Here is a 15,612-nt window from a genome sequence, read left to right as displayed (position 1 = left end):
ACGTCTAGAACTCTCACAAGATTACAGAATCAGTGAAGCACCAGTGATATCAGTATCATCGGACAAATATCTTGGTAAAATAAAAAAATAAAGTTGTGACACACAGGCAATTTTCTCTGCCTTTCCTTCCTATCCCTTCCTGCTCATCTGAATGGACAATCACGCTGTGGACAAGCATGTTGTAATGGCTTATTTTACAGATATGGGCTAAATTATGATGATTCCAGTAATGCCTACTGATCCTGTATTCATGTGACATGTATTGTTGTTTTTACAAAAATTATTTGTATGTATTACTACATGTTAAGTTTGTTACATATAATTAGCCACACAAAAAATAAATGCCTAGGAATTATTTTTAAAAGCAACACAAGGCCTAGAAACCACACTAATGCAATTTTATTTAGAGAAAATGACATAGTTCGAAAGTGGATACTGGAATACTGATGTTTTTTGCACATCACTTAACCAACTTCAAACATTTGGTTTTCCAAGTGCTTTGTCAGTATGTGGAGTTATGTCAATCGCAGTTGACTGAAAACGGGGGGGGGGGGGGGGGGGGGGGGGGAGAGAGAAAAATAGCAAGCCAAGTATTATGCATCTTATTAGCTCACTGCAAAAATATTAGATATCCTCTTAAAAGAGCAAACTGTTCACTGTGTAACACTATAGGTGGTGCAGAACTTTTACTAAGCAATCATTTACCCTCCACTGCTGACATAAGTCAATGCAGTGATGTGGTATGTATGTGTTAATCAGTCTAATGGAATAAACACTGAAAAATTGACCAATAATGAATATGTGACAGAATGCCAGAAAGATAATATGGAGTTTATACAAACCGATGACCATACTATGAACAAAGTTGCCCAGTTTGTTTGTGTATCAACGTGAATTGTCCAAATGTGTCTACAAGGAATGGTGTACCACTCACAACCATGTAACATGGCATAAGAACAGTGACCATAAAGACATCCTAGCTGGTGGGGACCGGAGACAAATGTCACACCTTGTCAATGACAATCAGCATGAAACCTAATGGGAATTGCTGCCTTCAGTGAATGCTATTCCATTTTGAATACTTTGTGAGCAATCATGGTGGAACAAACTGCACTCAGTGGACATTTGGAGACAGGTAACATGCAAAGGCCATTGCTTTCAATGGCACATGTAACTGAATACTTTCAATGGGTCAAAAAACGCACAAACTGGGCAGTAGCTGTCTGGACATATGTAGTAGCTTTGCCTTTCAAACTAAAAAGATGGAAGATTTTGGAAATGATGGGCAAGAAAGTCCCATCATGGCATTAGTGTTATGTTTTTCATTAAGAAGGCAATTATATACAACTGTGCACAAAAGTATATGTAAATAATGAGGGTTTTCTAAAATGTTTACATTTTGAAATTACTTAGGTTGAAAGTTAATGGGAATTCATGTCTGTAGATAGTACTTAAAATATTTAATTACAACTACTTTCATAGGGTCATAGCTATGGATTATATCATATATATGGAAATATTAGCATAAATAAATAAGTAAAACTATATGAAACATGAGGGATAACATTAACATGGGTAAAATATGGAAGACCCCATAAAATATGGGAGATGTGGCAACCCTAGTATGTAGTGTGGTCTGACAAATCACGATCTAATCTTGTTTTTCGATAGTGCAAGATGCTGAGTGTACTAGACTGCCTAATGAGGCATTTAATATGGAAATGATAAGATTGCTAGTCCCCACATAGAGGTGGTGTTGAGTCACAGGCAGGCAAAATAAAAGATAATGCTAGAAATATATAACTTTTCGGGCAAAGTCATTGTTCACTTTCACTCAAGCCCAATTCACACATGCCTGCCCTCTGTCATTGGACAATAAGGCCCAACCACAACTGCCTCTAATGTGAACAGCAGTCTAGTTGCGGTGAGCAATAAGGGTAAGAAAGAGGCCTGTCTGAGGATGGGAAGGGATAGAAGGGTAGGGGTAGGGGAAGATGCTAGTGCTGCCTGTGGGAACCTGCAGGAATGTGGTGGGGACAGGATAGAGCTGCTAGGTGCACCTAGAAGGTGCATGTGATATTGGAACAGGATCAGGGAAGGTGATAGGTAAGTGAAAGACAGGGACTAGTAAAAGGTAGAGGACTGGGGGATTACGGGAATGAATCATACGTTGTAGAGGAGCTACCACGTGCGCAGTTCAGAAAAACCATTTTTATTGGGAAGAATCCAGATGGCACAGACTGTGAAGCAGTCGGTAAAATGAAGCACATCATTTTACAGGTCATGTTCAGCAAGTGGGTGGTATAACTGTCTCTTGGCCACTGTTCAGCAGTGACCATTCAAATGGACATTGCTAAGTGTAGTGTTGGCAGAAGAGCCAACACTGTGTTGCTAGAGGAGGCCGAAATGCACGCGTTTAATTACACGCTGACTGGCGTGAGGTCTGGAACAGTTAAGGGAATTAATAGTAGCAAATAAAGTACGTAGTTGATATAATACTTAACTTTAATCCACAATTGGTGTACATCGCTCTTGACGGTACATGCTTCATAAAATAATATCAATATCAGATGCTATGGCGCCTTGCTAGGTCGTAGCAAATGACGTAGCTGAAGGCTATGCTAACTATCATCTCGGCAAATGAGAGCGTAGTTGTCAGTGATCCATCTCTGGCTAAGTCGGCTGTACAACTGGGGCGAGTGCTAGTCAGTCTCTCTAGACCTGCCGTGTGGTGGTGCTCGGTCTGCAATCACTGACAGTGGCGACACACGGGTCCGACGTATACTAATGGACCGCGGCCGATTTAAAGGCTACCACCTAGCAAGTGTGGTGTCTGGCGGTGACACCACACTAAGTTGGTAGATCACATGGCTGGTTCCACAGTTGGCCCTGGGTTCGCTGTGGTAGGAGATGACTGTGACAGATGGAGTGGGAGGACATATGGGAAAGGTCTTGCATCTAGGTTTATTGCAGGGGTGAGTGCCATGAGGCAAGGGGTTGGGAACAGGAGTGGATTAGGGTCACATAAGGATATTGCATAGTTTGAGTTGGTAGTGTAATACTGTGTAGGGAGGGGAGGTGTGGGGAGATGGTGGGGAAGCTACTTCACATTTCAGGGTATGAATGGTGCGCGTGAGTTTAGTGTTTATCAAGGTGTGTGCTTTTCTAAATCTGATGAAGGACTTTGTCCAATAACTTAGCCTACTTTTAGATATGTCTGTCTGCCAATAAACGTTTTATCTGTGTGATGAGTAGCAATCTATCCCAACTCATATTCTTAGCATTTTTCACATGTGAAAGTAATATCCAGATCTGAGAGAAGCAATAAGTGACACGAGAAGAAAAAATCCTGTAGTCAAGTCACCATAAGACGATCCCTGACAGCTTGACAGTGTTGTTGCCAGCTTTCAGCTATGAAGTGCAAATGGCTGCAGATGAAAACAATGGCCATCTATGGAGCTGTGACATGACTGATGCATTGCCAAAGAGGTGTTTACAGAATCTCACTACATGAGTAGTTGAAGTGGGTGCGCGAAGCTGCTGCCCAGCCCTCTGCAACTGTCAGGGATCACCTTAAACTGACTCGACTATAGTGGCAGCATTCTCTCTCTCTCTCTCTCTCTCTCTCTCTCTCTCTCTCTCTCTCTCACTCTCACCACAGACTTTAACTCAAGGAATAGAACTGTTTAGCTCATCTGAATATTGAATCCCAGACCTTTACATGTGTGCCAGTGCATAGGTACCCATGGAGGCACACAATTAAGCACAGCTGGAAAAGAACTGATTGTCCCAACCTTGAATTTGTCCCAACTTCATCTAAGTTATTAAAACTTACTTCCAATCCATCTTTGCAACTACAGGAAAGTGTGTACTTATTTCACCACATGTGTTTCAATTTATTCATTTAAAACATCGTCAAAATTATCTGAAAATAATGATAATTTATCTGCTTCAAGTAAAGAACAATAATGCTTGTGTGTTTACGGCATTTATCCCATGCCTTTCCAATTTTGTTCTAAATTTCCAGATTATCCAATTCAGTCTAGGTGATCAAGGGTCCACTGTAGCTATTAAGGTAGATTTGTAATACCTGTAAAAAATTGTGAAGCAGCTGTGGTATGACTGCAGAAATAAAGAATATTCTGTTAAGTAGCAGAGTCTCTCAATTGCTCCTGCCACATGAATTTGGAAAAAAGCAACAAATTCCATTATTAAATTAAACTTACCAGTTCTCCAGTTTATATATTAGGTGATTTGCTGCTTCCTGACATTGGCATTGAAGTCACCAATACATTTTTGAAATAATTATATATTTGCTGTGTCTTTCTTTCCCAAGACATGAAATTTGAGAATTAGTAAAACAAGCTATAGAATAGAAGTTTGTCTCGTAACATACAATTTCTAGCCATTGACTTGATGTTCAGGAGACTTGTCAAATCACAAAAACTGATTAGCAATTTTCCTTATAAAGTCAGTAATATAGTATATGGTACTTAATAATTACTTAATTAACCAATTAATAATTTTTCTTCAAAAGTACCAAACTTTTAAAAATTAACAGTCCTAAATACTTGCTCTCTCTCCCACACAAATTTTCAGGTTGTCATTTATGAATTATTCTACTGGATAGTAACATTTATTTTATTGCATCTCAGTGTTTCATTGTTCTGCATATTTGTTCGTTGTTGTCAAAAGCAGTATATTTCTATAGCTGATAGTGTTCATTTAAGGGGTTACCTGTGCAGTGAGTGGTCTGTGATATTTGGGCGAAAAAGAAATCCCCCCCCCCCCCCCCAGAATGCAGTTCAATTTCACAGACAAAAATTGAAGACTGCATTGCTAGGTCATATCTCACAATTTATTAATAACTTGAATCTAATAACTTAATTTCTTTATTTCAGGGCAATTTAGTTGCTGTGATGATTTCTATATTTCGTCAGATGAAAGCTCACCACTTCGAAGTTTACATTTCACATTTCCAAACCAAGACAGACCTTATGGATTTCTTAATGGAAATCTTGCTTGTGTTTAAAGATTTAGTATCAAGGCCTGTGTATACAAAAGACTGGAGTGAAATGATAATGTTACAAAACAGGTAAAATATATCAACTAAGGATTGCTCTAGAAAAGCATATAACAAAGAAAAAGAAAGAAGAAAAAGTAATCATTCCCCAGCCACGGGCGAATGATGAGTGGCACATAGGTGCACGGATGCATCAACACATAAATGGGAGTGCGCACGCGCACGCACTTATTTATTAGTGTTATTTTCTGAGCTTAAGGTATGTGTATGTACCACTCGTCATTCATCTGCTGGTGAGTGATTGCTTCCTAATTTGACGTTTCTATTCCGGAATTTTCTTTATTGTAATGACCACTGTCTCATGTTAATAAGACTAAAAATGAAATGTTTATTTGAAATGAAGTGTACAACTCGAATAATTAAAGAATTGTATTTCTTGTCTTTCATATTTGGAATATACAGAGAGTGAATTAGTTCTAGAGGTGTGCTTATAATCCATTAACTGTTTCTCCTTAGTACTATAGAATTGAATTATTGTGATCTTGTGCTGTTACTTATGTCTATTGGTGTTGCTCATGCACAGAGATTGTGTGTGTCGTCAGATCTCTTATCCAACAGTTTGCAAATGCTCAGAATAGGGAATATGGAAGGCTTTTACAAGTGTCATTATTGTTGCGTATTCTGTTCAGTCACTGCTGGCGAAAGCTGTTACTTTCTTTGGCGTGTTTGAAATGGGGTTACATGGTCTTGGGACACAGTTTTTTGAATGAAATTTTGAAGTAGGAGTCTAGATCACTTTAATTCACATTTCCATAGTTTCTTCAAATTTTTCAAGGAAAATGCCTTTGAACAATGTCAGTAAATTTCTTCTTCCATCTTTGTAAAAATAGCTATTTGACTTTATGACTTCCCTGTTGAAAGTACATTAAATTGATTGATAGACAGGCGGCAGGGCAGAAATGTGTCGGTGTCAGTAATGTACATTGTTTTTAGATTGCATGAGCTAAGAGCATTGAGATAGAAATTTCACTAAATTCATATCTTTGATAGGGCTGCATTTTCTAAATCTCTGCATGACTTTGAAAACAAATGTCTCTTATTACATACAAAGAACAGTTTACTATCAGTGACTGAGACCTATTAGATGACTAACTTGCTGATGTGACTCCTGTGATGTTTTGTATAAAGGAATTGATATACATAAACTAGTATTTAAATTAAAGTTCTTTGTGTTGTTATTGAGCTTTAGATAATGGTCCAAACTTTTTGATGTGATTACCATCTTTGGAAAATGTATTTTTTTTTTCCTCAAAATTAACATTTTTGCATTCCATTTGTGTGTATGAAGCTCATAGTCGGGTATGTTTATGAACATATTATGGCAGCTTCTCTGTCAAGTGTTTTGCTAAGAATTTGTCCAGAATTTGTAGGATGTTGAAATTATCAAAGACATTTTTTCTGGCCTCACTATTTTTTTTGAAAGACATTGATTAAGACAATACAGCTGTTCAGTATGTGTATGCTTTTTCATGAGGCTTCCTACGTTATCTGCCTGGCATAAGCCTGTTGGTGGGGTCGTCCTACATTTTACACCATTCTTACTGGTGCAAGCTTTAAGTTGTTTATTGTTTCCTTATAAAATCTCATTCCACAAATGTTAAAATAAAACTCATGCTGAGCCAGTAATCCAAGTGGTAGTAAATATTTTTTGGCTTATTACATAACGAAGTTTGAGCTTGCAAATCATAGGTTTGACTTAATCTTATGTTCGTTCTAACATAGAACCTGTGTCTCAGCTCTTAGCTCATAATTTCTTTGTTCTCCTTTCCTGCACTTTGTGTCCTTTATGATTTAGGATGGGAAGTGATTTCTACCTTCCCGTCAACATCTATAAAAACCTACCCTGTCTTTACCTTGATCCTATTCCTCCTCCTTTAAATCTAATTGTGATGGTAAGGTGAAAAGTTTTCAGTGAAAGACTGTTTTGTAGGCTGAAAAAAGCAGTTTTTCAACGTAGTCCGTTTTTATGTCAGTGCATTTTGTGCAATATTTTTTCTGTGTGTATATCCCATTCTGAGTTCCAATCTGGATGATCTACAAAATACTTATCTGTAGCTGTCGTAATCTCATTATTAGTCTTTATTGCAAATATATTTTAATGTGGAAATAAATGGGTGGAGACTTAAAAATTTGCGCTTCAAATTACTCAATTTTTCTATTGGCAAAGCTCCTCTGAGAGTGGGTGTACTTTCCTGGTGAAACTCTCTCTCTCTCTCTCTCTCTCTCTCTCTCTCTCTCTCTCTCTCTCTCTCTCTCTCTCTCTCTGTGTCTGTCTATTTCTGTGTGTCTTTCTTTCTTTTTCCTTCCTCAATGCAGGCTTTTTCTCACTGTTGTAATTGCTGATAGTACAATGACACAATGTGCCCATACTTCGTATTTTCATTCATGGTTGCAGTTTTGGGATGTGCTTCGCATGGGTCATATTCAAGAGAAGTACGACCATGGTGAGGACAGATATCTGAAGGACCACACTCCTTGTAAAACTTCACCAGATTCGAATGAGTTTTCATTAGCAGAAACAGTGCACAAAAATATAAATTTAGGGTGATAGGGTTCTAGTTAATCTATTTGATTGAAAGAGACAGATCATCATCACTTGAAAATGTCTTGCAAATAAAACTATTCTATAGATTAATCTGACATGACTGACATTATTGCACAATCTATACCAGTGAAGCAAACATGTAGTTTCATTGATATTAGTGCTACCTTTGTGCCAGGCTAATAACTTTTCACCATGCCCTCATAAAAGTTAGAACAGTTAGACTCTGATTTTCTCTTTCTTAATTAATGTGTGCTTCAGTTATTTTCCAATCCAGTTTGAAATTGATGCACTGTAACTAATTCAGTGCATTATGGATAATTCAGTTCATTATGGAAAGCTTTCATATTTTGATTATGTTGTGAACAGTTGCATTGTGGTGAGGTACGATGAAAAACATGTATAAAAGAAAATTTTAAAAGCTCGTACTTTGATATATTTGGTTTTAATATTTATTGTTGGTCTCATAATTTGGATGATGTTGAAAAAGCTGTTGACTTATTTCAAGCCAGAGAAATGTCCCAATGCTTAACTATGTATCATTACTAACATTATTGGTAGTGAAATTATGACTCTGTTTAAAATTGTGTTACCATAATTTACTTTCAAATATTTTGTTTCAGTGTTATTCTGAAGTCTCTTCGCTTCTTCTCTCACACAATTCGAGATTATTTTTCTCAACCATTTGAACATCAGGCTTGGAATAACTTTTTCCATTGTGCTATTACTTTCTTGACCCAGCCAGCCTTGCAACTAGACAGCTTCTCGCAGAATAAGCGATCACGTATTGTAGCCCGGTATAAAGATATGAGGCGAGAGACAGGATTTGAAATACGCAGCATGTGGTTTAATTTAGGTAAGTATGATTCATATTTGATTTATGATTGATGCACTGTAACTAATTCAGTGCATTATGGTTAGGTAGCATGAATAACATCTATAAAAGAAAATTTAAAAGGCTCACAACTGATTTAAAGCAAAAGTACCTCTTCAAATGATAGTTAACATCCTTTATTATATTGTATTGACGTTATACATAAGTAGCAAGTAAGCACTAATGATGATAAGGAGCCATTTATCTGCAGCAGTATTTGATGAGTTTTCAAGTTGCGTATCTTCATCCTAGGGTCATTTTGGGAACATTTTTCCACACAAGCGACTTATCATTTACCCCCTCCCCCCATCCCTTTTCCCCTCAAACATATCATTTCTCTTTACTAACTGCGTACAAATCTTTCACTGGGGCATCCCTTGTACCCCCTGTAACTAGTTGTGTTTTGTAGTGTATAGAAATCTTACAGTTGTGACACTTCAGACACCTCTCTCAGCTTGGCACCCTAAGTGCCCCCTTGTGTCACTTGGGTCTTAAACTGGCCCTGAATTTTCCCAATTTACAGTTTGCTTTACATATATTGGCTGTTGGAGACCAGTTGCCTTTTCTATTTTTTTCCCCTCCCTACTAGAATTGTAGTTATAATATTAACTAAAGTTTCAGTCTGCGAACTTTACGTTATTGATCTTACAAAGAAGTCGAAAAGACCAATACATAAGCCATAACTGCTTTTAACCATCAGAGGTACAAGCATTGTCTATTCTCCCTGACTGAAATGTATTCGGCAGAAGATGGTCAACATATGTTTTATGCAAGATATTGTGGTTATGTTAACCAGAAGGGATGATAAGTAGCTTATCACGATAGCATACTTCAGTTTTTTTCCATATAAAATTTCCGAAGCAACCATTATGGGATGACAGTTGCATAAAAAAAGACAACTTCAGAGAAGAAAACACAACTTAGGGCTGTTTAATTCTGTGAAGTTGTAGATCTTTGATATTATTGCTACCTAAAAACACAGAATTTCCACATGCGGTTAGCTCAGAGTCAGTTAATTCACTTCTTAGGATAATAGTTGTTTGCTATTTAAGTATAAACAGTCAGTATCTTGTTGTACAATGACATTGTTTTCATGTTATAGCCAGTTTTACCACGAAATATTTTCAGAACCGAGCAAAATTTGTTAGAGCAAGAAACTATGTGCCATATGTGATATGTGATTTATTCATCTCATTACATACAATTTTCAAATCATTTGATTTGATGTACAGGAGACATGTCAAGGTTTACAAAAGGATCTTTTTTCACTTTTTTAAGAGAAATACAAAAGTTTACATTATATTTTACATTTCTAAGTTACAGCTACACATGTACATAAAATAATACATGTAATACAATCCCTCTGTTCAGACTGTGAAGCTGTCCTCAATGAATTCATCGACAGAATAATAACACTTTTCCACCAGAAGAGTAAAGAGCAATCTTTTCAGTGAACCATGCTCCATCTTAAATGTATTACTGCCTTTTATTTTATTGAAAATTTTTAACCCCATATACTCTGGCGTTTGGGCATAAAGTTTTAAACGGTGTGTTGGAAGTTTGAAGTTATCTCTGTGGCGAGTGCTGTAGTTGTAGTCAAAACGGAAAGTGTCTAGTGTATATTGATTTTTTTTTTTTTTTTATAGGAACACCACCATCTCATATATGTGAAGTGAGGGGATAGATAGTATTTTTAAATCCTTTAACAGTGGTAGACAGGATTCCCATTTTTTTTGCAACACACATCTTTCTAATTACTTTCTTTTGTAATACTAGGAGCCTAGTGACATTTGCTGAATTTCCCCAGAAGATTATGCCATAACAAATAACTGACTCGAAGTAGCAGTGATAAACTATCTTTCTGGTATCCATGTTTGTGGCACCTGACAAAATACACATTACAAATACTAAGTTGTTCAGTTTATTTGCTAAGTAATCTATGTGTACCTTCCAGTTTAAATTTTTGTCAAGATTTAGGCCTAAGAACTTCACGTGGTTTGCTTCTGTGATATCCGGATCATTGCAAGTTATCTTTATTTCAGTCCTTTCTACTGAATTAACTTCAAATTGCGTCATTTTAGTTTTAGTTACATTTAGTTTTAGTCCATTTTGATAGAACCAAGATTCGTGTTTTTTTAAAGTATTTTTGGCTTTTTCTGGAATATTTTCAGATACCTCATTTTCAATTAGAACTGATGTATCATCAGCAAATAAGACTGAATGAACATCAATAGCAAGTGATGGGTCATTTTCGTAAAAAACAAAATAATAGTTAGCAAACTGCTCAGTGTATACATGATGGGCAATTTGATGCAAACATTCTTCAGTAATTTCAGTAAGACACTATACTTAGCCTCCCCTCATGAACCATGGACCTTGCCGTTGGTGGGGAGGCTTGCGTGCCTCAGCGATACAGATGGCCATACCGTAGGTGCAACCACAACGGAGGGGTATCTGTTGAGAGGCCAGACAAACATGTGGTTCCTGAAGAGGGGCAGCAGCCTTTTCAGTAGTTGCAGGGGCAACAGTCTGGATGATTGACTGATATGGCATTGTAACATTAACCAAAACGGCCCTGCTGCGCTGGTACTGCGAACGGCTGAAAGCAAGGGGAAACTACAGCCGTATTTTTTCCCGAGGACATGCAGCTTTACTGTATGATTAAATGATGATGGCGTCCTCTTGGGTAAAATATTCCGGAGGTAAAATAGTCCCCCATTTGGATCTCCGGGCGGGGACTACTCAGGAGGACGTCGTTATCAGGAGAAAGAAAACTGGTGTTCTGCGGATCGGAGCGTGGAATGTCAGATCCCTTAATCGGGCAGGTAGGTTAGAAAATTTAAAAAGGGAAATGGATAGGTTAAAGTTAGATATAGTGGGAATTAGTGAAGTTCGGTGGTGGGAGGAACAAGACTTTTGGTCTGGTGATTACAGGGTTGTAAATACAAAATCAAATAGGGGTAATGCAGGAGTAGGTTTAATAATGAATAAAAAAATAGGAGTGCGGGTTAGCTACTACAAACAGCATAGTGAACGCATTATTGTGGCCAAGATAGACACAAAGCCCATGCCTACGACAGTAGTACAAGTTTATATGCCAACTAGCTCTGCAGATGATGAAGAAGTAGATGAAATGTATGACGAGATAAAAGAAATTATTCAGGTAGTGAAGGGAGACGAAAATTTAATAGTCATGGGTGACTGGAATTCATCAGTAGGAAAAGGGAGAGAAGGAAACATAGTAGGTGAATACGGATTGGGGGGAAGGAATGAAAGATGAAGCCGCCTTGTAGAATTTTGCACAGAGCATAACTTAATCATAACTAACACTTGGTTCAAGAATCATAAAAGAAGGTTGTATACCTGGAAGAATCCTGGAGATACTAAAAGGTATCAGATAGATTATATAATGGTAAGACAGAGATTTAGGAACCAGGTTTTAAATTGTAAGACATTTCCAGGGGCAGATGTGGATTCTGACCACAATCTATTGGTTATGAACTGCAGATTGAAACTGAAGAAACTGCAAAAAGGTGGGAATTTAAGGAGATGGGACCTGGATAAACTGAAGGAACCAGAGGTTGTAGAGAGTTTCAGGGAGAGCATAAGGGAACAATTGACAGGAATGGGGGAAAGAAATACAGTAGAAGAAGAATGGGTAGCTTTGAGGGATGAAGTAGTGAAGGCAACAGACGATCAAGTAGATTTAATTGATGAAATGGGAAAATATAAAAATGCTGTAAATGAAGCAGGCAAAAAGGAATACAAACGTCTCAAAAATGAGATCGACAGGAAGTGCAAAATGGCTAAGCAGGGATGGTTAGAGGACAAATGTAAGGATGTAGAGGCTTGTCTCACTAGGGGTAAAATAGATACTGCCTACAGGAAAATTAAAGAGACCTTTGGAGAGAAGAGAACCACTTGTATGAATATCAAGAGCTCAGAAGGCAACCCAGTTCTAAGCAAAGAAGGGAAGGTAGAAAGGTGGAAGGAGTATATAGAGGGTTTATACAAGGGCAATGTACTTGAGGACAATATTGTGGAAATGGAAGAGGATGTAGATGAAGATGAAATGGGAGATAAGATACTGCGTGAAGAGTTTGACAGAGCACTGAAAGACCTGAGTCGAAACAAGGCCCCAGGAGTAGACAACATTCCATTAGAACTACTGATGGCCTTGGGAGAGCCAGTCATGACAAAACTCTACCATCTGGTGAGCAAGATGTATGAGACAGGCGAAATACCCTCAGACTTCAAGAAGAATATAATAATTCCAATCCCAAAGAAAGCAGGTGTTGACAGATGTGAAAATTACCGAACTATCAGTTTAATAAGTCACAGCTGCAAAATACTAACGCGAATTCTTTACAGACGAATGGAAAAACTGGTAGAAGCGGACCTCGGGGAAGATCAGTTTGGATTCCGTAGAAATGTTGGAACACGTGAGGCAATACTAACCTTACGACTTATCTTAGAAGAAAGATTAAGAAAAGGCAAACCTATGTTTCTAGCATTTGTAGACTTAGAGTAAGCTTTTGACAATGTTGACTGGAATACTCTCTTTCAAATTCTGAAGGTGGCAGGGGTAAAATACAGGGAGCGAAAGGCTATTTACAATTTGTACAGCAACCAGATGGCAGTTATAAGAGTCGAGGGGCATGAAAGGGAAGCAGTGGTTGGGAAAGGAGTGAGACAGGGTTGTAGCCTCTCCACGATGTTATTCAATCTGTATATTGAGCAAGCAGTAAAGGAAACAAAAGAAAAATTCGGAGTAGGTATTAAAATTCATGGAGAAGTAGTAAAAACTTTGAGGTTCGCCGATGACATTGTAATTCTGTCAGAGACAGCAAAGGACTTGGAAGAGCTGTTGAATGGAATGGACAGTGTCTTGAAAGGAGGATATAAGATGAACATCAACAAAAGCAAAACGAGGATAATGGAATGTAGTCGAATTAAGTTGGGTGATGCTGAGGGAATTAGATTAGGAAATGAGACACTTAAAGTAGTAAAGGAGTTTTGCTATTTAGGGAGTAAAATAACTGATGATGGTCGAAGTAGAGAGGATATAAAATGTAGACTGGCAATGGCAAGGAAATCGTTTCTGAAGAAGAGAAATTTGTTAACATCGAGTATAGATTTAAGTGTCAGGAAGTCGTTTCTGAAAGTTATTTGTATGGAGTGTAGCCATGTATGGAAGTGAAACATGGACGATAACTAGTTTGGACAAGAAGAGAATAGAAGCTTTCGAAATGTGGTGCTACAGAAGAATGCTGAAGATAAAGTGGGTAGATCACGTAACTAATGAGGAGGTATTGAATAGGATTGGGGAGAAGAGAAGTTTGTGGCACAACTTGACTAGAAGAAGGGATCGGTTGGTAGGACATGTTTTGAGGCATCAAGGGATCACAAATTTAGCATTGGAGGGCAGCGTGGAGGGTAAAAATCGTAGAGGGAGACCAAGAGATGAATACACTAAGCAGATTCAGAAGGATGTAGGTTGCAGTAAGTACTGGGAGATGAAGAAGCTTGCACAGGATAGAGTAGCATGGAGAGCTGCATCAAACCAGTCTCTGGACTGAAGACCACAACAACAACAACTACTATACTTAGCTTGTAAACTATCGCTTACTGCACAAATGTTGAGAGCCTTAGTATTTACAGTATGCGCACAGTATGTTACCCTCAGAGTTTCTATTCCATACAAAAAAATTCTCATTGGCTTATGTAATGGTATCAGGAAAAATCATGTATTTGCATAATTGACTCTATTAACTGAGAACTTTTGTTTCACCAGAGAGGAATGTTGTAACATTAATAACAGTTACATTTGTATGAACAAAAACTGTTGATAGATTTTTACTTTTTGTTTGTAAGAAATGATTTTATGTAAAATAAGGTTTGATTGGCATTTATTTATTTCCTAATTTGTTGGACAAATAAAGCATTTGAATATTCATGTAGACATGGAAGTAACTGATAAGACATATTCTCACACAGAAATGATACAATTCTGCTAGGTATTTACCTTTCATGAATATTATTTTGTTTTGATTTTAGGACAGTACAAGAGACAATTTGTTCCTGGACTCGTTGGACCATTTCTGGAAATGACACTTATTCCTGAAACAGAGCTCCGCAAAGCAACCATTCCCATTTTCTTTGACATGATGCAATGTGAATTCTACTCATCTCGTCATACTAGTGATAGTTTTGGTGATACTAAACGTGATTCAAGCCACATAAAGGCTAATTTTTGTGAGGTAAGATAGAACATGTTACCAAGATATTATGTCAAATACATCTTTCAAATATTCCTGTATCTACATGAATGTCATTTTCATAATTGTGCTTAGGTCTACTTATCCTATGATAACACTAAATGGAACATAATTTGACATTTAGAATTGGAGATGAAAGGGTACATATCCCTACCTAATATCACCTGTCAAGATATTCTTCCATGCTGTAGTTAAACTTGGGGGAACAGTTATGATCTAAATTTGTGAAACTTCCTAACAAATTAAAATCATTTTACACCATAACTTCAACTTGGAAGTTTATTCACTGTGGGAAATGTTTATACTCAGTGAGCCATTTAAGTAGTACAAATGCGAGGGGCATTTGAAAAGTGTGTGCAAAGTCCGAGAGATGGTACCACCAGTGTGTATCGAGGTCATGTTTAGTTAGTAGCATCTTTGGAAAGAATGCACACCAAGTTTCAGCCGTATTGGTCTAGTTCTTTGTGTTTGGCGTTCGTGTGAATCAAGGAAGTCAAATGATTGTCAAAAAATGGACAAAAAAGAATTTCGTGTGGCGATTAAACATTACTTTATGAAAGGCAGAATGCCTCAGGAGACTAAAGAGAAGCTTAATAAACATTAGAGTGACTATGCACCTTCGATTAGAACAGTTTATAAGTGGTTTCAAAATCTTCAGAGTGGCCATATGGGCCCAAGTGATGCTGAACATTCTGGACACCCTGTGGAGGTTACGACTCCATAAATCATTGATAAAATACATGATATGGTGATGGATGACAGAAGAGTTAAGGTGCGTGAGATTCCTAGTGCTATGGGCATCTCGAATGAATGGGTACATAATATTTTGCATAAA

General features: G+C 37.5%; 1 protein-coding gene across 1 annotated transcript in view; it reads left to right on the top strand.

Moving 5' to 3' along the window:
- The window catches only part of LOC124605633 (dedicator of cytokinesis protein 1), a 460,559-nt gene that overhangs the window by 221,097 nt on the left and 223,850 nt on the right, over positions 1 to 15,612 (top strand). The window contains exons 19-21 of the mRNA XM_047137451.1: positions 4,902 to 5,095; positions 8,249 to 8,481; positions 14,557 to 14,759. Coding sequence (XP_046993407.1) covers positions 4,902 to 5,095; positions 8,249 to 8,481; positions 14,557 to 14,759 — 630 coding nt within the window. The remainder of the gene's footprint in view (positions 1 to 4,901; positions 5,096 to 8,248; positions 8,482 to 14,556; positions 14,760 to 15,612) is intronic.

Source organism: Schistocerca americana, chromosome 3, assembly GCF_021461395.2.
Source record: "Schistocerca americana isolate TAMUIC-IGC-003095 chromosome 3, iqSchAmer2.1, whole genome shotgun sequence".
Lineage (NCBI taxonomy): Eukaryota > Metazoa > Arthropoda > Insecta > Orthoptera > Acrididae > Schistocerca > Schistocerca americana.
Note: the sequence above shows the minus strand (reverse complement) of the source record. Positions and strands in the feature narration are given on the sequence as shown.